This window comes from Borostomias antarcticus (assembly GCF_949987555.1).
Source record: "Borostomias antarcticus genome assembly, chromosome: 1".
NCBI classification, from domain to species: Eukaryota; Metazoa; Chordata; class Actinopteri; order Stomiiformes; family Stomiidae; genus Borostomias; species Borostomias antarcticus.
Window position 1 is genome coordinate 21,131,474 of NC_140234.1, and position 25,000 is coordinate 21,156,473.

The following is a 25,000-nucleotide window of genomic DNA, read 5'->3' on the forward strand; positions in this document are numbered from 1 at the left end:
ATGTGGGTGTTCGGTCTCATGTGGTGTTTATGGACTGGTTTCACCTTGTAAACAAATGCAGACTTGCAGCTGTACTGAACACGTCTTTGGCAATAACTTTTTCATTGTTTTTGTGTACATTTGAGTTTCTGATGTGCCTACTAACACACAAAGTATGAAGTGAAACAACCCAGTCATTTTGGTGTGGTCAGTACTGTATATGCAGGATTTTCAGATAAACTCTTTCTGAATGATCAAGCAAAACCAACTGTCTGTGGAAATTATGCAGAAACTGTAAGTTATTATGCTGTGTGTTTGTTTGCATATAGTGCTAACGCTAGCTAGCTAACACATACAAACTCCCCTTTTACCTCAACCCGGATGCTCGTCTCATCATATGTTGGAGTAACGTTAGTGGAATTAAATTGGTAGACTTCTAGTTCATTGAGGTCATTAAAAATGATCAAATGTTAAGAAGTGGACATCATTGGATTCCCTTCAGTGTACAGAATCTAGTTTTTATTGTTTGTAGTTGAATGGTGTCATATAGCCTGGTGGTGTCTAACTAGCGAATGTAGCTAGAGGTAACAGCATGCAACCATGGAGATATTAACATGGGCACTAAGGCTATCACGTTTAGTCAGGGAGTGAGGACAATGACATTTGTCACAGTGGCATTGAGTGTGGATGGTCCAGGCTAGCCAGCTATATTTGAGGTAGCATAGCGCCGTCAACAGCCCTCGTTCTCTAGCCTGCCGACTTGCTCTTAGCTGAGCTCATTTGCGCTGCGCTCTTCAGATCAATCTGATCTCGTGGTCAACATTTGATGGACTGGTCTTGGTTTGATGGACTGGTCTTGGTTTGTGATGGACTGGTCTTGGTTTGTGATGGACTGGTCTTGGTTTGTGATGGACTGGTCTTGGTTTGTGATGGACTGGTCTTGGTTTGATGGCCTGGTCTTGGTTTGATGGACTGGTCCTGGTTTGATGGACTGGTCTTGGTTTGTGATGGACTGGTCTTGGTTTGTGATGGACTGGTCTTGGTTTGATGGCCTGGTCTTGGTTTGATGGACTGGTCCTGGTTTGATGGACTGGTCTTGGTTTGATGGACTGGTCTTGGTTTAAGGATGGACTGGCCCTGGTTTGATGGACTGGTCCTTGTTTGATGGACTGGTCTTGGTTTGGTGGACTGGTCTTGGTTTGTGATGGACTGGTCTTGGTTGATGGACTGGTCTTGGTTTGTGATGGACTGGTCTTGGTTTGTGATGGACTGGTCTTGGTTTGTGATGGACTGGTCTTGGTTTGTGATGGACTGGTCTTGGTTTGGTTGTGGTTTGATGGACTGGTCCTGGTTTGATGGACTGCATCCTTGTGAACACACACTGGTGAGCGTTAATGGTGATGGGGATTGATAGCAGCGGCTTCTCTTGTAGTTTGACCTCTACAGGGTCTGATCCTTGGGATTACACACATCCTTGAGGGCTCTAGCCCTCAATGGCAGGAAAGTGTGTGTGTGTGTGTGTGTGTGTGTATTCCTGCGTATGTGTGTGAATGCTTTCCCGTTTATGTGTTGTGTGTGTTTTTGCGTGCTGCGTGTAAGTATGTGTGTGTGTGTGTGTGTGTGTGCGTGCATGTGTGTGTATTCCTGCGCATGTGTATGAATGCTTTCCCGTTTATGTGTTGTGTGTTTTTGCGTGCCGCGTGTATGTATGTGTGTGTGTGTGTGTGTGTGTGTGTGTGTGTGTGTGCATGTGTGCATGCGTATGTTTGCACACTTGGGAAACAAGTGTCCATTGAGGCAGTGTGGTCTCACATGAGCAGACATGAAGCCACACACTGGCTCTTTCATCCAACTCCTGCTTGACATTAGCCTATTTAATTTGCCAGCACACACACACACACACTCTGCTATAGCATAAGCCAATACCCAAAGCTCTCTAACATGTTACATAATGGTAGAATATACTTGGCAAACAAAGTGAACTTTGATTCTGAGTCGGCCCTTTGAGATAGTAGTTTGAAGTTGAGGAGAACTATTTCAACTCTGAGGGTATACACAATCCCTATATACACAAACACAGCTTAACTCAAAACCATGGAAACCACTGAAACCTGTTGAGGGGCGATAGTGTCAAGTTACGCCCTCACCCAGATTAAGCAGCCCCCCCCCCCACCCCACCCCCCCGCCACCCAGAGTAAGGAGTTTGTCTCCCCTCACCCAGTCCTCCTCTCTCCCCACCCAGAATAAGGAGTCCTCACTCTCCTCACCCAGAGTAAGGAGTCTCCTACCCCCTCACCCAGAGTAAGGAGTCCCCTACCCCCTCACCCAGAGTAAGGAGTCCCCTACCCCCTCACCCAGAATAAGGAGTCCCCTACCCCCTCACCCAGAGTAAGGAGTCTCCTACCCCCTCACCCAGAGTAAGGAGTCCCCTACCCCCTCACCCAGAATAAGGAGTCCCCTACCCCCTCACCCAGAGTAATGAGTCTCCTACCCCCTCACCCAGAGTAAGGAGTCTCCTACCCCCTCACCCAGAATAAGGAGTCCCCTACCCCCTCACCCAGAATAAGGAGTCCCCTACCCCCTCACCCAGAGTAAGGAGTCTCCTACCCCCTCACCCAGAATAAGGAGTCTCCTACCCCCTCACCCAGAGTAAGGAGTCCCCTACCCCCTCACCCAGAATAAGGAGTCCCCTACCCCCTCACCCAGAGTAAGGAGTCTCCTACCCCCTCACCCAGAGTAAGGAGTCCCCTACCCCCTCACCCAGAGTAAGGAGTCCCCTACCCCCTCACCCAGAATAAGGAGTCTCCTACCCCCTCACCCAGAGTAAGGAGTCCCCTACCCCCTCACCCAGAATAAGGAGTCTCCTACCCCCTCACCCAGAATAAGGAGTCTCCTACTCCCTCACCCAGAGTAAGGAGTCTCCTACCCCCTCACCCAGAATAAGGAGTCTCCTACTCCCTCACCCAGAATAAGGAGTCCTCCCTCCCCTCCACTCTCCAGCTTCTCATCTGTAAATGATTCAAACCATCTTTAAAAAGTAATTCGCCATCTTTAAAAGGCACTAACTTCAAGTTCTGGCCCAATAATAACTTTTAATTCCCCTTAAGTACCTAGGCTCCCCTCCCATCGCACCGCCCTCTTCCTCCTCTTCCTCCTTCTCTTCTTCCTCTTCCTTCTCCTCCTTCTCTCTTCCTCCTCCTCTTCTTCCTCCTCCTCCTGCTCCTGGGAGGGTGCTGAGCTGATGTCACTCTCCATGATGGTACAATGACCTGAGACCCAGGTAGCGAGCGGATCTGGGCCATATACAGGCCAGATCTGGCCCTTGTGGCTTAGTTCCGGCCCATATATGGCCCAGAATCATTACACATCGGCTTGCTATCTGTGGAGGGATTATAATGTGAGGTTAACTTGGCACACACTCACACCCCTCCCTCAACCATTAGCATGTGGTTTAGTGTTTAGCCTCCAGTGATGGTAGATCAGATGGAGATGGTCTGGGGTATGGATGTTCACGTCTGGCTAGGCCTTCTGATCTGCTCGGGAACATCTCGGCTGCCCTTACATACAGTACTGTCCTTAAGATCATGTGAGTCTAATCCAAGGAATCTCTCTTGCTCTCGCCGTCTCTCTCCCTCTCTGTCTCTCTCTCTCTCCCTCTCTCTCTTTCTCTATCTCCTTCTCTCTCTTACTCTCCCTCCCCTTCCCTCTTCCTCTCTCTCTTCCTCCCCCACCCCTCTCTCTCTCTTTCTACCCCCACCTCTCTCTCTCTCCCTCTCTCTCTCTCTCTCTCTCTCCTTCTCTCTCCCTCTCTCTTTCTCTCTCTATCTCCCTCTCTCTCTTACTCCCCCTCCCCTTCCCTCTTCCTCTCTCTCTTCCTCCCCCACCCCTCTCTCTCTCTCTCTTTCTACCCCCACCTCTCCCTCTCTCTCACACTATCAAAGTGGTTAAATTAGTTTGTGAGACAAATATCTGATGTCTCACTCCGTTCAAGCGCCGTTGTTACCAGCGTTCGCTGAGCCGACCAGCGTGCGCCGCCAACCATAACTAATCACGCTGTATCATACATCGCGAGCGCCCCTGATAACTGAAGCCAAATTCTATTTTGAAATGATTTTCGCCACGAGGGGCTGGGAGACAGCGCAGAGTCAGAAACCAGCCGCTCGAAGATTCTCTTTCACCGCTCACAGCAGACTTCCCGAGTCTCCCAGGCATCTTCAGCAGGTTAATTCAGTCCCCCTCCATCTCTCTCTCTCTCTCTCTCTCTCCCTCTCTCCCTCCCCCCTCTCTCCTCCCTCCCCCCAGAGCACAAGGCCCAACTCATTCCTAGTCTTGTCTGGAGAGAGTGGAAGGGGGAGGTGTGGGGGGACGACAGCCCAGGGTGGTACAGTATATTTACCACCCCTGCGGTATATTTACACCCTGGGTGTTGGACTGACCCTACCACTGACCTGACTGGCAACACCGGACCACTGCACTCTCTCCACGGGGGGGTGGGGAGGGGTGGGGGGTAGAGAGAAAAGGAACGGGGGTAGGGGGGTGGAGAGAAGGGACTTCACTGTTTCTGAGTTGACATTTTTGTGTCAGGCTGATTGACACGCCAGGACACATGGGAAATATATATAAATATACACACATGACAATGCATTTTTATCCTCTATTTCTCTCTCTCTCTCTCTCGCTCTCTCTCTCTCTCGGGGTTCCTGGCTGTTTTGCACTACCACTCTCATTGCCTTTCCTATACCCATTTACAGTATATAACTACCTTTATATTCACATACACTAGTAGCGAAACTAGAACGAGAGAGAGAGCAACCCAGCCGCTCGGCATAACTCTCAGAATCCTCTGCGACAGGAAGCAGAGCCGACGGTCCGAGTCGGTTCGGGCGCATGCACGCGGCGTGCACAGGCCCACGCGAGTCTCCTCGACCCCAAACCTTCTCCGAAACGCTCACAGCAAAGCCACCGGGCGAAGTTAGACGAGTTCTCGTAATTCATTCCTCTACAAAAAAAAACTGCGTTGGCTCCAACGACGGGCGAAACGGAATAAACGTGTATCTCACATCACCAGCGGTCTTTTCGGGACACCCTGTTACATCACCACGGAGTAATGGGATCAGGTCAGACCTCGGCTGAGGAGCCTGGAGCTCCCAAACTCACATTTCAGGATTTACGAGCCCAGTTCCCTATAAGGCTCGTCTGGAAGTGACCATGGAGAAGCGTGCTCCTTCTGACCGCTGTACTTGAACAGGCCAATCAGCCAATCACACCACGTGTATCGTAGTCTTAACGAAGCATGTGAGAATGGCTCATAAACGTTCAGACGAAGACCTCTCGTCTGGTGACACAGAGTCCAGTGTGTGTGTGTGTGTGTGTGTGTGTGTGTGTGTGAGAGAGAGAGAGAGAGAGAGAGAGAGAGAGAGAGAGGGTGAATGTGAGTGCTTATGGAAGATTCAGACTCAGATGGTGAACATGTGAGGTCATACAGAAGAGTCAGCTGACTCAATAGGAATAGATTGAAGTCATTGTTCTCTCTCTCTGTCTGTCTCTCTCTGTCTGTCTCTCTCTCTCTGGATGCGTGGAATTATGTTATGATTGATAGACTGAGAAACTGATGTATTATTGATTGAGAGAGGGATGTTCATTGTTTAACTCTTGATGGAGGTTCCTCTATCTGTCCCTCTATCTGCCCCTTTATCTGTCCCTCTATCTGTCCTTCTATCTGTCCCTCTATCTGTCCTTCTATCTGTCCCTCTATCTGTCTCTCTATCTGTCCCTTTATCTATCCCTCTGTCTGTCCCTCTGTCTGTCCCTCTATCTGTCCCTCTATCTGTCTCTCTATCTGTCCCTTTATCTGTCCCTCTGTCTGTCCCTCTGTCTGTCCCTCTATCTGTCCCTCTATCTGTCTCTCTATCTGTCCCTTTATCTGTCCCTCTGTCTGTCCCTCTGTCTGTTCTCTATCTTTCCCTCTGTCTGTCCCTCTATCTGTCCCTCTGTCTGTCCCTGCATCCTGTCAGGGATTTAGATTTAGCTTTTCCACATGTTCTCTTCCTCTGTCTCTCCTACCTCCCTACCTGTCTCTCTACACTGGTCTCTCTCTACCCTGGTCTCTCCCTGTCTCTCTCTCCCTTCCTCCCTGTCTCTCTCTACCCTGGTCTCTCTCTCTCCCTCCCTGTCTCTCTCTACCCTGGTCTCTCTCTCCCTTCCTCCCTGTCTCTCTCTACCCTGGTCTCTCTCTCCCTCCCTCCCTCCCTCCCTCTCTCTACCCTGGTCTCTCCCTCCCTCCCTGTCTCTCTCTACCCTGGTCTCTCTCCCTCCCTCCCTCCCTCCCTCCCTCTCTCTACCCTGGTCTCTCTCTCTCCCTCCCTCCCTCTCTCTACCCTGGTCTCTCTCTCTCCCTCCCTGTCTCTCTCTACCCTGGTCTCTCCCTCCCTCCCTGTCTCTCTCTACCCTGGTCTCTCTCTCTCCCTCCCTGTCTCTCTCTACCCTGGTCTCTCTCTCCCTTCCTCCCTGTCTCTCTCTACCCTGGTCTCTCTCCCTCCCTCCCTGTCTCTCTCTACCCTGGTCTCTCTCTCCCTCCCTGTCTCTCTCTACCCTGGTCTCTCTCTCGCTCTCCCTGTCTCTCTCTACCCTGGTCTCTCTCTCTCTCCCTCCCTGTCTCTCTCTACCCTGGTCTCTCTCTCTCTCCCTCCCTCCCTGTCTCTCTCTACCATGGTCTCTCTCCCTCCCTGTCTCTCTCTACCATGGACTCTCCATCCCTCCCTGTCTCTCTCTCCATCCCTCCTGGTCTCTCTCTCCCTCCCCCCTCCCTGTCTCTCCCTACCCTGGTCTCTCTCTCCATCCCTCCCTGTCTCTCTCTACCGTGGTCTCTCTCTCTCCCTCCCTGTCTCTCTCTACCCTCCCTGTCTCTCTCTTCCCTGGTCTCTCTCTCTCTCCCTCCCTCCCTGTCTCTCTCTACCCTGGTCTCTCTCCCTCCCTCCCTGTCTCTCTCTACCATGGACTCTCCATCCCTCCCTGTCTCTCTCTCCATCCCTCCTGGTCTCTCTCTCCCTCCCCCCTCCCTGTCTCTCCCTACCCTGGTCTCTCTCTCCATCCCTCCCTGTCTCTCTCTACCGTGGTCTCTCTCTCTCTCCCTCCCTGTCTCTCTCTACCCTCCCTGTCTCTCTCTTCCCTGGTCTCTCTCTCTCTCCCTCCCTGTCTCTCTTCCCTGGTCTCTCTCCATCTCTCCATGAGTTGAGTTGTTCAGTGATTGGGAGACAGCTCCTGGTCTGTTGTTTTGGCAGCTTTAACCTCCTCCAAAGCTGACTTCTCCCATCCTGACACTACCATTTGTTTGATGGATTTGGCTTTGTGTGGGTGTGTGTCTGTGTGTGTGTGTGTACAGGTATGTGTGTTTTGTTCGGGTTGTTTGTCTGCTTGTGTGCGTGTGTGTGTGTTTTGTGTGTGTGTGAATCTGTGTGGGTGGGGGAATGGCATGTTTTTGTTCATGTGTTGTGTTAATAAGTCCTGGCAGTCTCTCTGTGAATGTGAAGGTTGCTTGTGATCCGTCATTGTCGGATGTGTGTGTGTTCACAGTGTGTGTGTGTGCGTGTGTGTGTGTGTGTGTGTGTGTGTGTGTGTGTGGATGTGCAGTAACTGCAGTAACCCAGCCACTTTTACAATCTTTTACTAAATGTTGTTGTTGTTGTCAGTGAAGTATCCAGAGAGGTGTTTGTTCTGGAGGTCGCCTGCACATTTGACCCTAGCCTAGAGGAAGCCTTCATGACCAAGGTCATTAAATACTAACCTCTCCTGAATACCATCTCAGAGCTAGGATACAGATGCACACTACTTGTGTTCATATTTGCCAGCCTAGGACACACACACCGGTTGGTCGTAAGAGGGTTCCAACACCTGGGATGCCCAAAAAGAGGGTTAAACGCCCGGCTAAGTACTGCTCTGTCTCTACTGTCATGGCGGAGACGCTGCTACTTCTACCATTGAAAGATGTGTGAAAAAGAAAGTTATGCCGCTGGTCCATGAATTGTGATTGTATACTGATTACACCTTTAGTATTTGTGTCTCTGTATGTAATTATTCTCTATGTGGACATATACTGTACATTGTTAATGTGTGTGTGTATGTGTGTGTGTGTGTGTGTGTGTGTGTGCCTGTCTTGGCGCATCCACCCATATGTGTGCCTCATGACATGTGCACTAGTGAGCGCTGGCTCCACTCAGGACATCATGTCTTTCTGACCCCGTCTGCTCTCTTCCACTGTCTTCAGTCTTTTCTAGTATCTCCCCCACCTCTCTCTCAATGTCTCACTCCTTCTCACCCTCTCTCTCTCTCTTTCTCTCCATCTCTCTTTCTCAGTCTCCGGTGTACCCCGTCTCTCCCTCCCTCTTAACTCTCTCTCTCCTCTCCCTACATCTCACTCTCCTCTCTGGCTCTCTCTCTCATCTTTCTGTCTCTCTCTCTTTCTGAGTCTTCAGTGTATCCCCTGTGTCTCTAACCCTCTCTCTCTCTGTCTCTCTCTCTCTCAGTCTCGGTCTCCAGTGTACCCCCTGTGTCTCCTTCCCTTTAACCCCCCCCCCCCCTCTCTCTCTCTCTTCTCTCTTCCGGAATGGTCTCCAGTGTACCCCCTGTGTAGTCTCCCGGTGCCAGACTTTAGAGATCTCACCTCTCCGCCACCAAATCTAGTCGAGCGCAGCGTTTAGAGACTCACTCCCTCTAACCCTCTCTCTCTCTCTCTCTTCCAGAGCGGTCTCCAGTGTACCCCCTGGGGGCTGATGGTGTCTCTGGAGCAGCAGGTGGGGGAGATGAGGGTGGACACGGAGGCGAGCTCAGTGGAGCCCCCTGCTGGCGCGGGCGACAGTCGACCCAGCTCCGGTAAGACCAGTAAAAGCTGAGTGTGTGTGTGTGTGTGCCTGTCTTGGCGTTGATGAAGGTGAAGGTCATGAAGGCTGAATGAATAATATCTCTACACAGCAGGGATGGATACGCCCCAGGCTTGCGTTGCATGTGTATAGGGATGAAACGGTTACCGGTTTCACGGTAAACCACGGTGAAAATTCCCGACGATTAGTATTAGCGTTTCAAAATAAATTATCATTAAAACCGTGTTCGATTACCGTGCTTTGAATAACCACGGTAAATAGGCTATAGACATACAGTCCAACGTCATGCCCAGTTTCGACTTCAGAGGAAATGATACGCTTACGCACCCACATCCAAAAATGCCAAATAGCTCACTGCTGCCCTTCCATATTACATAGCAAAGGACATGATGCCCTTTCAACCGTTGAGAGGCCTGGCTTTTTAAAATAAAAGTTGTTGAAATGATTCCAGACTGTCTATCAGTACTTATTGAACATTTTCAGCATATAAAAAAAAAAATACTGTGATAATACCGATAACCGCGGTAATTTTGGTCACTGTAATCGTGGTATGAAATGTTCATACCGTTACATGTGTATATAATACATATGACATCTATTGTATTCTATTCTAGTCTACATCTGGAATGAGCAGCACAGAGCGTAGGGGCCAGGGGCCATACAGTATAATCTAGCTGTCTTCATGCTCCAGGTCCTTCCAAGAACCCCAGCGTCGGATTCTACCAAAGCAAGGGTCGTCATAGAGATCACCGAGTGTGTCTCATTGGTTCAGAGGATGAGCTCATTAATCCAGGTGGTTTCATTTCCTGACTGGAAACAAAAGCGCTCAGACACACGGACTCCACAGAGTAACGATTAAAGCATATTACTGTTTCATAGCCAGCTATCACTAGTCCCTTTAGAGAGGAGTCGTGCATGTACTGTAGCCTACAGTGGGATACAGGACAGTGATTCGTCTGTCCTAAGCCTAGCTGGCACCATTTGTGAATCAGTGGGGAAAAGGTTTGAAAAAGCATTAAACTGATATATGTTGGTGACCCACTTTTCCAACCCCCGACCCCCCAAAACAAGAGGTTTTGCTGAGCGCAGAAACGTACTTGGCTGAAAAATCTGTAGGCAGTCCAACGAAAACGAGCCTCTTCCCGTCCCAAACAAGGAAGGAGCTTACGATCCGCAGCTAATGTTTTCACCAATTACCCCCGAAGTATGTGCGGACGGTCGGTGATTTGCGGATTGAAAAGGCTCTCAGAAAACCCCGGTGAAGGCGTCAGCTGTCCGGGCAGCCGCGCCGGGCTCTTCTGAGGTCAGAACAACACCCCGGCACAAGGCTACAGTGTATTCACTCGAAATGTAAAATGAACCGGGAGGGGAAAAAACGCTCCACTCGGTGCTGAGCTAGTTAGACTGCACAAGCGGTCCTCCGCGGCAGAGAACGCTCTCGAGATCGCGAGACACAGGCAGTTAAACGTCGAATGCGGTTTCTCTTTGAGCCAGACCGATTGACTCGCACACAACGCTAACCCTTTGATGCTATTTTGAGGTCTGCATTTTAATTTGTGGCCTACCGAACCCACATTTTACTGTTTTGGGCCCAAAATAATGAACTTCTTTAAAGTTGTTGTTTTTTTGTGTGTTTTTTTTACCTCCACAAAGTGCCCTTTTAAACTTTCATGTAGGCTACGTTTACTGCTTGTGTTGTCATAGTGGCAGAGAAACAGCCAAACAATCAGAGTGAATTAAACATATGGGTTTAGGGAGCGGAAAACAGATTCTCTGGAGATGCAGTCAGCTACACTAGATAAAGAAGAGTTTCATATAGGCCTACAGAAGGACCCCACTTATCCGAACCCAACGGGACCGAAGGTCGTTCGTATCTCTGAAATGTCCGGATGACTGAAACTTATGTTAAAATGCACCAAATTCAATAAGTGGTATACTTGTTTCATATAGACTCATAATAGACCAATAAATACCCTTAATTACTTGTGAAAATGCATCAAAATTGCAATCAAATAGCCAACTAAACTCACATAGCCTAGCCTATAATAGACCTACAGTAGCCTATAATAAAATAACCGAATTTCCACTTGAGTGCCAGCTTTGATCAAATACAGTACTTTATTCTCAAATGAGGCGCTGCATAGGCTACTGTATTCACAGAAAAACATGGTAGCCTATAGCCTAAAACAACCCAACATTAGAACAATTAGAGCAAATGATAATCAATAAATAAATAAATGAAATGACAGACACGTTGTCGTGTCGTAGGCTATTGTAGCCTAAAAGAAAGTCTCTAAAACAACCGATGAAGGCTAACGTGGCCTAGGCTGTAGGCTATTATTTAACAAATACAGTAGGTCTAGTAGGCTAATCTACATGCCCACAACACGTCTGTGTTCCTGAACTCCATTAACTGGGAACGAAAAATGACTCGACGCTCTTCTGCTTCAGGTTGCTGACGCGCTTTCTGGCTACCTAGGAATGCAGCTCTCGCGCAGCAGACTCGTTTGCGTTATGCGCTCGACATTAGAGTAACAAAGAAATGAAACCTGACAGTAGGCTACAGCCTACAGGCAACATGTAGGTCTACATACAGCTCTGTTTTTATTCACAGTAGGGTACAGTACTGTAATGAAAATCCCACCAGTAACCAGATAGCAGGCAAAAAAAAACAAAAAAAACGTTTTTTAAGCCTGTCCGGTACCGGGAGGTTCGGATCTCTGAAGTTCGGATGAGTGGGGTCCTACTGTATAGGCAACTGTATCTATAAGAGAGTGCACTAAAGCTCTCTTTTCAGCTAAACAAAAAATACAATTGCTATTGTGTTAGTGAAGTATATGTGTAAACAATTACTGCATGTTCAACAGCAGGAAATACAGCTTGTTGCACTTGCATACCAGTATCCCCTAGACTCCTCATATCAGAGGTCCGATGAAGCCAGCAAAATGATGACAGGGCCCCTGAGGGGAGCAGATGTGGAGGAACATCCAGGACGATTCATCCTCCTTAACATTCGTGTGTGTGTGCGTGTGTGTGTGTGTGTGTGTGTGTGTGTGTGTGTGTGCGTGTGTGTATGTGTGTGCGTATGTGTGTGTGTTTATCCAGGGTTCTATGAGGTGAGTGACGGCCAGTCTCCTATGGGCTTGTCTGACTCCTCAGGATTTGGAGAGCTCTCCCCCAGCTCAGCGAGAGTCACGCACACAGTCCCCACCAGCGACAGACCCAGATCTGCTGGTGAGCAGCCACAAACACACACACGCACACACACGCACGCACACACACACACACACGCACAAACACAGGCACGCACACACACGCATGCACACACGCACAAACACACACACTCTCATGCACGCACATACACATACAGTACACACACACACGCACAAACACACACACACATACAGTACACACACACAAAGACATACACGAACACATACACACACGCGCCTCGTAAATATGCTCCACATATCCAATTTGATTCACTTTTCGCTTTGCTACGCTCTCCATGTTTCACACTCAGACTCAGATCAGGCTGACTGCCCAGCAAGCGCCAGCTGGGGCCATTACACACTAGCTCTGTAGAACAAGACCCACTAGTACCACACACACACCCCACACACACAGAACAAGACCCACTTGTACTACACACACACCCCACACACACAGAACAAGACCCACTAGTACTACACACACCCCACACACACAGAACAAGACCCACTAGTACTACACACACACCCCACACACACACCCCACACAGAACAAGACCCACTAGTACCACACACACACCCCACACAAACAGAACAAGACCCACTAGTACTACACACACACCCCACACACACAGAACAAGACCCACTAGTACTACACACACACCCCACACACACAGAACAAGACCCACTAGTACTACACACACACCCCACACGCACAGAACAAGACCCACTAGTACTACACACACACCCCACACACACAGAACAAGACCCACTAGTACCACACACACAACCCCACACACAGAACAAGACCCACTAGTACTACACACACCCCACACACAGAACAAGACCCACTAGTACCACACACACACCCCACACACAGAACAAGACCCACTAGTACCACACACTAGCTCTGTAGAAACCCCACACACAGTACAAGACCCACTTGTACCACACACTGTAGCTCTGTAGACATCCCCACACAGAACAAGACTCACTAGTACCACACTAGCTCTGTAGACAACCTCACACACAGTACACCACCCACTGACCACCTGCCCGCGGTTCGAATACGTAGCCATGCAAATATGCATTTGTGTAATCCAGGCCAGAGACAGACTGACTCAATCAGTGGCTCCAAATAGCTCCAATAGCTTTATTTTCCACTTCAACTCCCTGCCATAAACGTGCTTCCAACTATTTTAACATTGTTAAAATATACAAATAAACTCTAAAAGTTTATACGAAATCTCTCTTGGTGTTTATCTTCTAGTGTCAGTTGAATTGTTGTGGGACTTGTTGTAGAGAGGGTTTATATGATGTAAGACCGCGGTGTTGGAGGGAGAGGGGAGAGGGGAGAGGCATGGGAGTGCGGGGAGAGACCGGTTGAGAGGGGAAAGGCGTGGGAGTGCGGGGAGAGACCGGTTGTTCTGGCGTTGGGACGGAGAGGCGACGGTGTGATTGTGATTAGAGGCTGTGAGTTCAGTCATGAGACTCAGACAAGGCAGCTCTGTGAACACGCCGTCTGACACAGAGAAAATGGATCACTGTACCGTGTGGTATGAACACACACGCACGCCAGAACAAACAGACACACACACACACGCACACACACCAGCACAAACAGACACACACACACACACACACACATACAGTATAAACATGCCAGCACAAACACACACACACACAAACACTGACACATGCACACACACCTACACACCTTCTAAAATCAACTCAATTCTATTCGCTAATCTCATGTAATGCAATATATGTGTATAACACACACACGCAAGTGCACACACACACACACACACACAGAGGAAACCACAAGGCCAGACATAAAGCAGCAGGAGACGGGGGTATGTTAAAGTGTTAGAGTGCAGCTAAGCTCCTCCGGCCTTGGCTGGTACTGGAACTGACGTTGCTTAAAGGAATGCCTCTCTGCAGGATTCATCCCAGACACACACACTCACACACACACACACACACACCCCCGCACACGCACACACACACGCTCACATGCACACACACACGCACACACACACGCACACACACACGCACACACGCACACACACACACCCCCGCACACACACACACGCTCACACACACAAACGCACACACACATGCACACACACACACGCACACACACGCACGCACACACACACACACGCACACACACACACACACACACACACACACAGGGAAATGGATGGTGAATCTGACGTACAGTTAAGTCTTCTTCCACTCTTGTTACCTCAGCTGTTGTTCTGAGCTGGGGGAGGTTGGCTGTTGTGTCTGGAACTGTTTGGACTGCCTTGTTTCTGCAGCTGTGTGCATTGAGCCTACAGCTAAGGCCGTGTGTTACTGTGGATTGTGTGTGTGTGTGTGTGTGTGTGTGTGTGTGTGTGTATGCGTGTGTGTGTGTGTGAGCGTGTGTGTGTGTGTGTGTGTGTGAGCGTGTGTGTGTGTGTGTGTGTGTGTGTGTGTGTGTTTGCACTGTCACGTGAGGCAGCTTGTTGACCTACTCCTTTTCAACGGTGTTTTGTGACTGTCGGCGTTGATTCCCTGCTGGCGTCGGTCTTGTCAAATAGAGAGAAAGAACTCCCCCATGCTGTCTTCTTCGCGTTATCTATCAATTTATTAAACAGGTGTCGGTCGTTCAACCCTCATCAGGTTGTCTTTACTTGTCAAGTAAAATGTGTTATGGTTACGTGGTCTGTAGTACTGTATTTGACTGTATTTGACTGTATTTGACTGTCTGTAACTGAGGCTATGGAAAGGACTGTATAAGGGGACTGGTTCAATAGGAATATGTTCCATTCGCCCCCGGGGCGTCGGTCAGCACACACTTGACAGGAGAGTGAATTTGGTTTATGGCAACTTTACTGGGGATGTAGGCACGGCCAGGGTACAGTACAGGCATGGGTATGCAGATGGTTGAATGATACAAGCACTGAGTGCGAATTACGGTGTGTGTGGTTCTGATCTCCGGGTAGCTTGGATGGAAGTCGGCTGGTGACCAGAAGAAGCACAGTCTCAAACTCTCGATGCTGTCCCACGTAGCATCGTCCTCTTCCCAAGCAACGACCGCGTCCCCGCGTGCAGTATCTAACCGGCTTCTTGGCTAGCTAGCAAAACTGAGCTCACTATAGCCAGTGTGGCTAACTAGCTGGCTACTCCTCCGAACTTTACCGAGCTCGACGCTAGCAACTATTTTGAGGAGTCAGTCTTATTCCTTTAACTAGACCGAACTCAACTCGCAAGCTAAGAACAAATAAGAACGATGTTGTCTTCCCAACTTTTCTGTCTCGTATCGTATCGTCGTTGCCTTCTCTCCGCACCACCGCAACTCGCGCTCTGGAAAAGGATGAATGCAAGAGCCCAGAACGCACTGCGCACTTAAGGTGGCAGGTAGATATTACTCACAGCTTAACTCTGTTCTTAAGGTGGAAATAATAAGCAAATATAATAATCAGGTTCTTAAATATTTGGAACCTTTCTAACAGCCGCCCCCGAAAGTACAGAGTACGTTCGCTCCTAAGAAAGGTGACAAAGTCTCTAGTGTCTTACGAGGGGTTGGCGGTGACGGTAGTGCTCTCCGCCTCCTCACCGGTCGGGACAGCTGGCAGGGCGACCAGCCTGGCCACTGGTCTGGTGTAGTCACGATCTCTGATCCTCACATCTGCAGAGCGGACGTGGCCATCAGCGCTGGGGTGGACCTTGGTGACATGGCCCATGGGCCACAGAGCCCGTGGGAGCTGGGGGTCTACCAGCATCACGACAGCGCCCTCTGTGATGTCGGCTCTTGTCGAGTGCCACTTCTGGCGAGTCTGCAGGTTAGGCAGATAGTTCCGCAGGAAACTGGACCAGAAGCGATCTGCCAGAACTTGGGAGTGCCTCCATCGACGACGGCTCAGCAGCTCGGTCTCTGGATACACGATCTGGGGTAGGGATCCATCCGGCCGCCCCATCAACAAGACATTGGGTGTCACGGGATCGAGGTCGGTGAGGCTGGAGGAGACGTACCCCAGTGGCTTAGAATTGAGTATCCCTTCCACTTCAAGCAGCACGGTCCTTAGTACTTCCTCTGGGACTGACTGGGCTCCCACTGTGGTGTACAAGGCCGTCTTCACGGAACGGATTTCCCTTTCCCACACTCCTCCGAAGTGGGGTGCTGCAGGGGGGTTGAAGTGGAAGCTGATTTTCTGCTTGGCAAGCTGCTGTTGCAGATCTGGTGACAGGGCAGCGAACGTCTCTCGCAGCTCCTTTTCTCCTCCCCGGAAGTTGGTTCCCTGGTCGGAGTACAGCTCGGCTGGTGTCCCTCGGCGGGCGATGAATCGTCTGAGGGCCATCAAGAACGAGTCAGTGTCGATGGAGTTCAGGAGATCCAAGTGTACACCTCTGGTGGTGAGACACTTAAAGATGATACCCCACCTCTTCTCCGTGCGCCTTCCCACCTTGACTTGAAATGGCCCGAAGCAGTCCATCCCCGTCGAGAAGAAGGCTGGCTTAAAGAGGCGCAGGCGGGCGGGCGGCAGGTCTGCCATCTTGGGAACAGAAGGTCTGGCCTTCCAGCGTCGGCATTCTGTGCAGGTGTGCTGGTAGCGGCGTATCGCTTCACGGCCCCGCAGGATCCAGTATGAGCGCCGTATCTCCGCGAACACCCTCTCTGGCCCAGGATGGTGTAAACGACTGTCGAAGTCTTGAATGAGGAGTCTGGTAGACGGGTGGCCAGGATCCAACACGATAGGATGCACTGCTGTCTGCTCGAGGTCTTCGGCATGACGGAGTCTGCCGCCAACACGAATGAGCACCTCCTCTTCATCCATCTCAGGTGACAAGGTGAGCAGTCTACTGCTGGATAAGACGGGCTTGCCTGCCTTCAGGAGCCGCAGCTCGTCTGGGAAGCTCTCACGCTGGGATTGCTTGAGTATGAGGATCTCTGCATTGCGGTAATCTTCAGCAGTACAGCTGCTGCTCTGATCTGCCGCCCCATGCAGCTCCTGCGCTGTAGCTTCCAGCAGCTTCCTCCAGGTGTCATACTGCTTCGTGTCTGCCTCTACTGCGCTGACCGTGGTTGAAGTGACACCACAGAAGGCAGACTTCCTCAGCTCAGAGGCATCGCCATCCTGTTCGACACTGGGCTTGACAGGCCACTCTTCTACGGGTTTAAGGAGGAACGGAGGCCCTTGGCTCCACCTGTTGGGCTTCACAAGGTCTTCCAGGCTCTTGCCCCTTGTGATATCATCAGCAGGGTTCCTCGCTGAGTCTACATAGCGCCAGGCATGGGGGCTGGTGAGTTCCTGTATTTCCGCCACTCTGGTGCCAACGAAGATCTTGTAGCCGCAGGACTCTGACTGCAACCACGTCAGAACCGTTGTGGATTCTGTCCACAGGATGGTCTGATCGATCTTCAGCGTGAGCTCCTTCTCTATGAGCTTAGCCAGTTGGGCTCCAGTGACAGCTCCACAGAGCTCCATCTGGGCATGGAGAGGAGTCGCTTGGGTGCAACTCTGGAGCGGGCCAGGAGGAAGGACAGATGGACTTGGCCTTGACTGTCGACAGTTCTCAGGTACGCCACCGAGCCATAAGCTTGCTCAGAAGCGTCAGAGAACACATGGACTTCACGGGTGACGCTTAACTCATCCACTTCAGCTGGTACGTATGCTCGTGGCAAGGTGACCTGAGGCAGGAACCGTAGCTCTTCCTCCCAGTCGTTCCATGCTTGCAGGAGGTCTTGGGGCAGGAGAGGGTCATCCCAGTCTCTGTGTTTCTCCCAAAGGCTTCTGACAAGCATCTTGGCTCGAGTGGTGTAAGGTATGATGAACCCCAAGGGGTCGTACTGACTGGCTAAAACTCGGTAGATGTTCCGCATCGTTGGGACGCCATACTCTATAGGTCGGTGCTTGTAGCCTATGGTGTCAGTTTGACAGCACCAGCTGAGTCCTAGGGTGGATTCAGGGGGGGTCTGCTCTGTCTTGGGCGAGCCAAAGCTCGAGGCTGTTGGACCTGGCCTCCTTGGGTAGATGTTCAACGACGCTTGGCACGTTGCTGGCCCACTGGCGTAGGTCAAACCCACCGGAGGCTAGGAGCTCCCGGAGTCTGTCCACCAGCTGTCTGGCATCCGCCGGCGTAGGCAGGCTCTGTAGTAGGTTGTCTACATAAAAGCACCTCTCAATGGAGAACCTCACGTCGTCTCCTGGCTGGCTATGTTCGGCTACATGGCGTTGCAGGGCGAACGTGCCGCAGCAAGGGCTGCAGGTGGTGCCGAACGGTAGAACCTGCCACTCGAATGCTGCTGGAGGGTCATCCCTGGTCAAGTCGCGCCATACGAACCGTAGCAGGGGACGGTCTTCAGGGAGGAGGCAGACTTGATGGAACATCCCTTAAATGTCAGCGCTAAGGGCGACGGCATGTTCCCGGAAGCGCAGTAGCACTCCCAGGAGCGATGCTCCAAGGGTGGGTCCAGGCAGCAGGGAATCGTTCAGGCTCTGGCCTCTGTACTGATAGGAGCAGTTGAAGACGATTCTGTTCTTGTCATTATGGCTCACCATGTGGTGAGGAATGTACCACTCTTCTCCCTCTTGGTTGACTTCTTCAGGGCTCAGCTTGGTCACAGAGCCTGCATCCACCAGCTTCTGGATCTCTGCGCTGTAGGCTTTAGTCCGCTCTGGATCTTTCGCCAGTCGTCGTTCTGTGCTCCGCAGACTCGGCATGACGGCTTCTTTGGGGGCGTGGAGGACAGGCATGTCTCCCTTGCGCAGAAGGGGCGTGGCATAGCGCAGGACCCCTGATACCTCCACGCGGATGGTCTTCTCTTCTAGCAGGGCTACTGCTGCTTGGTCTTGCTTCGACCTGGTTACAACCTTCTCATTCCTGTATGGAAGAGTGTCGAGCTGCCAAAGCTTTTCAACATGCTTGAACAGTTCTGAATTTTGTGTGGGAACTGATGTCACCAGACACTGCTGTGGACGTAGAGGCTGCTGGACGAACCTTGCCGGACCCTGAAGGGTCCAACCCAGTCTGGTACGGACAGCGGCGGGCCCACCTGGAAGACCCAGTCTGATTGGCTCAATTGCGGTGATCAGGTGTGGGTGGTCGGAACCAATAAGCACCAGGGGTCTGACACTCTGAAAGGGCTTGATTGGTAAACCAACCAGGTGGGTATACCTCTTCTGGAGTCGGTCCATCGGGTAGGACTGGTCAGCCAGACCAAGGCGAGCTGAGGTGAAGGCCCTGGAGACTATCTTTGGTCTTTGGATCAGCAGCAGGAGAGATGTGGAAAGATACTGAAGAGCCGCGGAGCGTCTGGACATCCTGTCTGATGGTCCGCAGGGGCAGGTCCTCACGTGTGCCTTGTAGGCCAAGCTCTCGGGCAGCTGCTGACAGGAGCATAGTCCTTTCAGACCCGTCATCCAGGATGGCATAGGTGGTTAAAGTGTGATTGCCATGATGGAGGAGCCCTCTGACGACCTTCAGTAAGACCCTGTTGTCCTCTGGTGGTCGGTCGACGTACAGGACCTCAGTGGCAGAGCTCACCAGGCAACTCTCTTCCTTGGTCGATGGTCTCGATGGTCGATCGTTGACTTCATGAAGGGCCTGTAGATGTTTCCCTTGGCACAGGCCGCAGGGCTTCTTTAGGTCACATTGGGCTGCTTGGTGAGGCCTTGCACAGCGCCAGCACCTCTTGTTGGCCTTTATCCAGTCTGTGAGCTTTTCTTTGGTCAGCTTTGTGACTTCTGCACACTGGCTGAGGAAGTGCTCCTCATTTTCACAGAAAGGGCAGTAGGGCTTGGCTCTCCCCTTCATCCCCTTGGAGCCTCCCGTAGGAGCTCTGTTCTCCTCGGGGCCCTTAGATCCGTGGAGGACAGTAATGGACCGCTGTCCCTGGCGACCTTCTGACCTGGACGATTGCTTCTCTTTCACCCCTCTGGATGATGTCTGCCCGTCGAAGTCCTGACACCAGGATTCATACTGGAGCCACTGGGCCAGATCGATCAGGGTGGGAACAGTCCCTGGCTCCCGGAATGTGCATCAACGGAAGTCGGCTCGTTGCTCTGGGGGTAGTTTGCTTAGCAGTCTCACCACATGAGACCCACAGCGAAGTTCCACATCACCGTCAGTGCCCAATGTCTTCAGAAGGCCAACCAGTGACTGGACAGGGAGTGCGAACCGCTCGAAGGCTGCGGTGTCGCCACGGCGAACATCAGGTGAGTCTAGGACACTGGCTATTTTCTTGAGAGCTATTTGGTGGGGCTGGCCAAATTTCTCATTGAGGGCTGACATGGTGTCAGTGTAGGGTGTGGGCGAGTTGAGGTAGGAATCTGCCATCAACTTTGCCTCTTCAAACTTCAGGTGGTCTACCAGGATCTGGTACTTGAACAGTTCGGTCCCTTCTACGGGCAAGAGGTTCTCCAGAGCTATCTTCAAACGTGCAAACTCACATGGGTCGCGGCGGCTGAAGTTGGGTATAGTTGGGCGTGGGCCCCTGTAGGTCTTTTCAGCTGTGGCTGCTGGGTCATGGTGCAGTGGAGCAGGGGTCTGCTGGCCCTGCCTCGGCATCCATGGGGCTTGTTGTGTAGAGACTGGAAAGTGCCCAGGCTGTCGAGGTGTATAGGTTGCTGCATAGGACGGGGCTCTAGGAGGTAGATGCTGTGCGTATGCAGGCTGGTAGTGGTTTGGAGGCTGCTGAGGTGCATAATCAGCGGCGTAGGATGTAGCCCTGATGGGTGGAGGCTGCTGAGGTGCATAAGCAGCGGCGTAGGATGTAGCCCTGATGGGTGGAGGCTGCTGAGGTGCATAAGCAGCGGCGTAGGATGTAGCCCTGATGGGTGGAGGCTGCTGAGGTGGATAGCCTGTCGTGTAGGTCGAAGCCCTGGGTGGGGGAGGCTGTGAGGTAGGGTCCCTTTGGTAGCACCGGGGCGCAGTGGAGGTGGAAACCATGTAGGGGGAATATGGCTCCCTGCTTAGCTGCCGGGGTTGGAGGAAGGGAGGTTGACTGCCGACCTTCACTGGTGACGCTCTGCGGCGGCTAGCTGACATGGCTTGGCTCTTCATCAGCTGTAGCTCCGCCATCAGCTCATCTAATCGGTCCATCGTCGGTTGAGCTGGTGGCTCTTCACAGTCCGCTGTGTCTGGCCATGGCGGGGGTTCAGGCCAGTCCTCGTCATCCTCAATGTGGACAGGATGGGGTTCATAATGGCTGACGGAGTGTGGCCTAGCTTGCTGAAGGCCGATTACTGTGTTGGTAAGCCTCCTCATCTCAGTCTGAACTTCACGGAGTGCAGCTACATCAGCGTAGATGACCTGCTGTGACTGCTGTAACATGACACTTTCGTTCTGTATGTCCCTGAGTTTGTCTCTCAAGGTGTGTTCTTGGGGTACATGGAGTGATGGTGGTTCTCGAATCTCCTCCCTGGGCTCTCTCTCTGGATACCATAGGTGGGCTAGCTGGGTTTCCGGACTGTACCTCTGCCGCTCTGGGTAGTACAGGTCCGCCTCCTGGGGGTCAGCATCCTGCCTGTGGTGATCGATGTAGGGAGAGGGGGTGGAGTAGGGGGGGGTCATCTTGGCTGCTCCCTCCTCATGAGATGGCCATTCTTCCTCGTACCCATGCCTGTCTCGTTGCCTGTGCCCAATGTAGTTGACCTGGTAGTCGTCCAGACGGGTTGGTGGGCGTGTCTGACGCTTAGGCCGTGTTCCGCTGTCTTCAAACTCCATGTTATCCAGGGGTAAATAGAGCATCCGGCTCGAAGGACCACAATGTAACTGAGGCTATGGAAAGGACTGTATAAGGGGACTGGTTCAATAGGAATATGTTCCATTCGCCCCCGGGGCGTCGGTCAGGACACACTTGACAGGAGAGTGAATTTGGTTTATGGCAACTTTACTGGGGATGTAGGCACGGCCAGGGTACAATACAGGCATGGGTATGCAGATGGTTGAATGATACAAGCACTGAGTGCGAATTACGGTGTGTGTGGTTCTGATCTCCGGGTAGCTTGGATGGAAGTCGGCTGGTGACCAGAAGAAGCACAGTCTCAAACTCTCGATGCTGTCCCACGTAGCATCGTCCTCTTCCCAAGCAACGACCGCGTCCCCGCGTGCAGTATCTAACCGGCTTCTTGGCTAGCTAGCAAAACTGAGCTCACTATAGCCAGTGTGGCTAACTAGCATGCTACTCCTCCGAACTTTACCGAGCTCGACGCTAGCAACTATTTTGAGGAGTCAGTCTTATTCCTTTAACTAGACCGAACTCAACTCGCAAGCTAAGAACAAATAAGAACGATGTTGTCTTCCCAACTTTTCTGTCTCGTATCGTATCGTCGTTGCCTTCTCTCCGCACCACCGCAACTCGCGCTCTGGAAAAGGATGAATGCAAGAGCCCAGAACGCACTGCGCACTTAAGGTGGCAGGTAGATATTACTCACAGCTTAACTCTGTTCTTAAGGTGGAAATAATAAGCAAATATAATAATCAGGTTCTTAAATATTTGGAACCTTTCTAACACTGTCCTTGCCTGTGAGAAATGTCTGCTTGTCCTCTACGTCCAACCATTACTACGTTCTACTGACTGCGTCCCATTGGTTCTGTTTTTCCAGGGGAAGTCTTCGTGGCCAATCGGGACGGACAGGCCGACCCTGGGTCCCGCCCCTCTGTCCCGCGCTCCTTCTCCGTCCCCTACCCCCCCCTGGAGGGCATCGCCGAGGGGGGCGGCGAGACCGAGGGGGAGGAGCCCTGGCTCTGGGGCGGGGCGGAGGCGGGGCTAGAGGCGGCGGCGGGGGAGACGAGAGAGGACGAGTCCACGGAAGAGGACTACCGCCAGGCCCAGAGGGTGGAGACCTACATCCTGGGTTTGATCCAGCGGCGCTCGCTGGCCCCGCCCCCATGCCGGCCATGCAAGCCCCGCACCAGCCTGGCGCACGACGCCCGAGGCCCCGCCTCCTCCGTCACCGTGGCCCGCCAGAGCAGCCTCTGCCGCAAGGATAACCAGAACCAGAGCCAGCACCACAACCTGAACACAGTTCCTCTGCAGGGGGTCCTAGGCCTCGGACCCGAGCACCAGGCCGCGGAGGGTCCGCCGTCCTGGGCGTGCCGTAGCCTGGATCAGGACCCCTACTTGGGCATGCCTCTTCACCATGAAGACCCTCCTCTTCACCACCACCAACACCACCACCAACAACAACAACAACAACAACCACCACCAACCCACCTGCAGCCGGGTCTCTACCCCAGGCCCAGGCACCCGCCCCTGGGTAACACCCCGCGCTCCGCCTCCCTGGACTACCCGCCCTCCTGCCGGCTCCACGCCGGCCAGGACCCCAGCAGCAGCGAGCCCGACTCCCCCCGGCAGCACTTCCACCCCCGCCACCACGGCTACCCGGCCCCGCCCCCCCCGCGCCCGCGCTCGCCGCCGCCGTCGCCCGACGAACAGCTGGTCAACGCCCAGTACATCCCCGCCCAGCCGTGCCGGGCGCCGACGGCGACGGCGCGGCCCTCCGCCCATTCCTCCTCCCACTCCCACTCCCACCGCCACGCCCCGGGGGCGGGGCCTAAGCCCGGCCGGAGCGCCTACTCCCCGGAGAGAGGCCCCGCCCTCCAGCAGCAGCAGCCGCCACCGCCTCAGATGCAGTCCAGGCCGTCCAGGGGCGGAGCCAAGAAGTGTCGCTTCAGCGAGGAGAGACCGAACGCCGCCGCCGCCGCCGCCACCAAGAAGCCCGGGAGGAGAGCCTGCCGCTCCCAGTCGGAGAACAGCCTTCTGGGACAGCGTGGCGTCCCCGAGCGCAAGTACAACACGGTGGAGAGGGAGGCGGGGGCGGGGAGTGGGAGTGGAGGAGGTGGGAGTGGAGGAGGGGGGAGCGGAGGAGGAGGAGGAGGAGGAGGAGGGGGGGGGGGAGGTCGTGGAGGTCAGAGCCGGGGTAAGAAGCAGGGCGGCGGGGGCGGGGGCGGGGGCGGGACCCGCCAGTGGCGCTCCACCCTGGAGCTGAGTCAGGACGAGGCCGAGCAGCCGTCCCCGCCGCCGGCGCTGGCTCCTCCCCCTCCCCCTCCTCCGCTCGCCGCCCACGGCGACCCGGGCGCGTCCAGGCGCGCCCGCAAGAACAGGGGCGCCGCCGCGCCGGCGCAGTACGCCTACGCCGGGCCCAACCCCCACCCGCACTCGCACCACCACCACATGGACTACCACCTGGAGAGGGAGCCGCGGGCGGCCCACTGTCGGCCCGACGCCGGCTACCCGCACACGGGCGGCGGCCCCGGCGAGTCCGAGTCCAGCCTGAGCGAGGAGGCCGACACCCCGGCCTCCAGCTCCCTGTCCAGCGACTCGGACGAGAGCGGCGGCCTGGTGTGGCCCCAGCAGCTGCCCCCGCAGCTGGCCCCGCCCTCGCCCGCGCCCGCCGCCGGTGGAGGAGGAGGAGGAGGGGCCGCGCTGCAGCCCAAGGCCTTCGTCAAGATCAAGGCATCGCACGCGCTCAAGAAGAAGATCCTGCGCTTCCGCACCGGCTCGCTCAAGGTCATGACGACCGTTTGAGGGGGCGGGGCGTGGTGGGGACGCGGACGAGAGGAGGAAGGTCCCTGACAGCTGGAGCTGGGGTGTCACGAGACTTTTTCCGACCCCTGTTTTTATACGCCGTCTCTGTGGGAGAGGAATGGCTACTGTGGACGGCAGGAAGGTACGCTGTTCTCAGATCAGCCAGCAACTCCAATGAAGAAGCCCACAGAGCTACGGCTGAGCTCTAACCGCTGATCCCCAGTCAGCCTCTGGTGGTGACCTGCTCCTGGGATGGCAAGGCTGGGGAAACTGGGATCTGTGGTCTCGAGGCCCCCATCCCAAAATCCTTATAACCCCCCACCCCCCTAATCTACCCCTTCCTCCCCCGACAGAGAGTGCCGTGACTGTGATGTCATCAATGATGTCATCGTGAAACCGTGACTCAGCCTATT

General features: G+C 53.2%; 1 protein-coding gene across 1 annotated transcript in view; it reads left to right on the forward strand.

Moving 5' to 3' along the window:
- Positions 1 to 24,587, forward strand: part of LOC311317888 (uncharacterized protein) — a gene marked incomplete at both ends in the record, with an annotated part of 30,250 nt that extends 5,663 nt beyond the window's left edge. Inside the window, 10 exons of the mRNA XM_084449028.1 lie at positions 8,718 to 8,847; positions 11,961 to 12,046; positions 15,058 to 15,128; positions 15,750 to 15,897; positions 16,346 to 16,468; positions 19,039 to 19,141; positions 22,663 to 23,237; positions 23,280 to 23,543; positions 23,619 to 23,870; positions 24,027 to 24,587. Coding sequence (XP_084305154.1) covers positions 8,718 to 8,847; positions 11,961 to 12,046; positions 15,058 to 15,128; positions 15,750 to 15,897; positions 16,346 to 16,468; positions 19,039 to 19,141; positions 22,663 to 23,237; positions 23,280 to 23,543; positions 23,619 to 23,870; positions 24,027 to 24,587 — 2,313 coding nt within the window. The remainder of the gene's footprint in view (positions 1 to 8,717; positions 8,848 to 11,960; positions 12,047 to 15,057; positions 15,129 to 15,749; positions 15,898 to 16,345; positions 16,469 to 19,038; positions 19,142 to 22,662; positions 23,238 to 23,279; positions 23,544 to 23,618; positions 23,871 to 24,026) is intronic.
- Between the last annotated feature and the right edge of the window lie 413 nt (positions 24,588 to 25,000).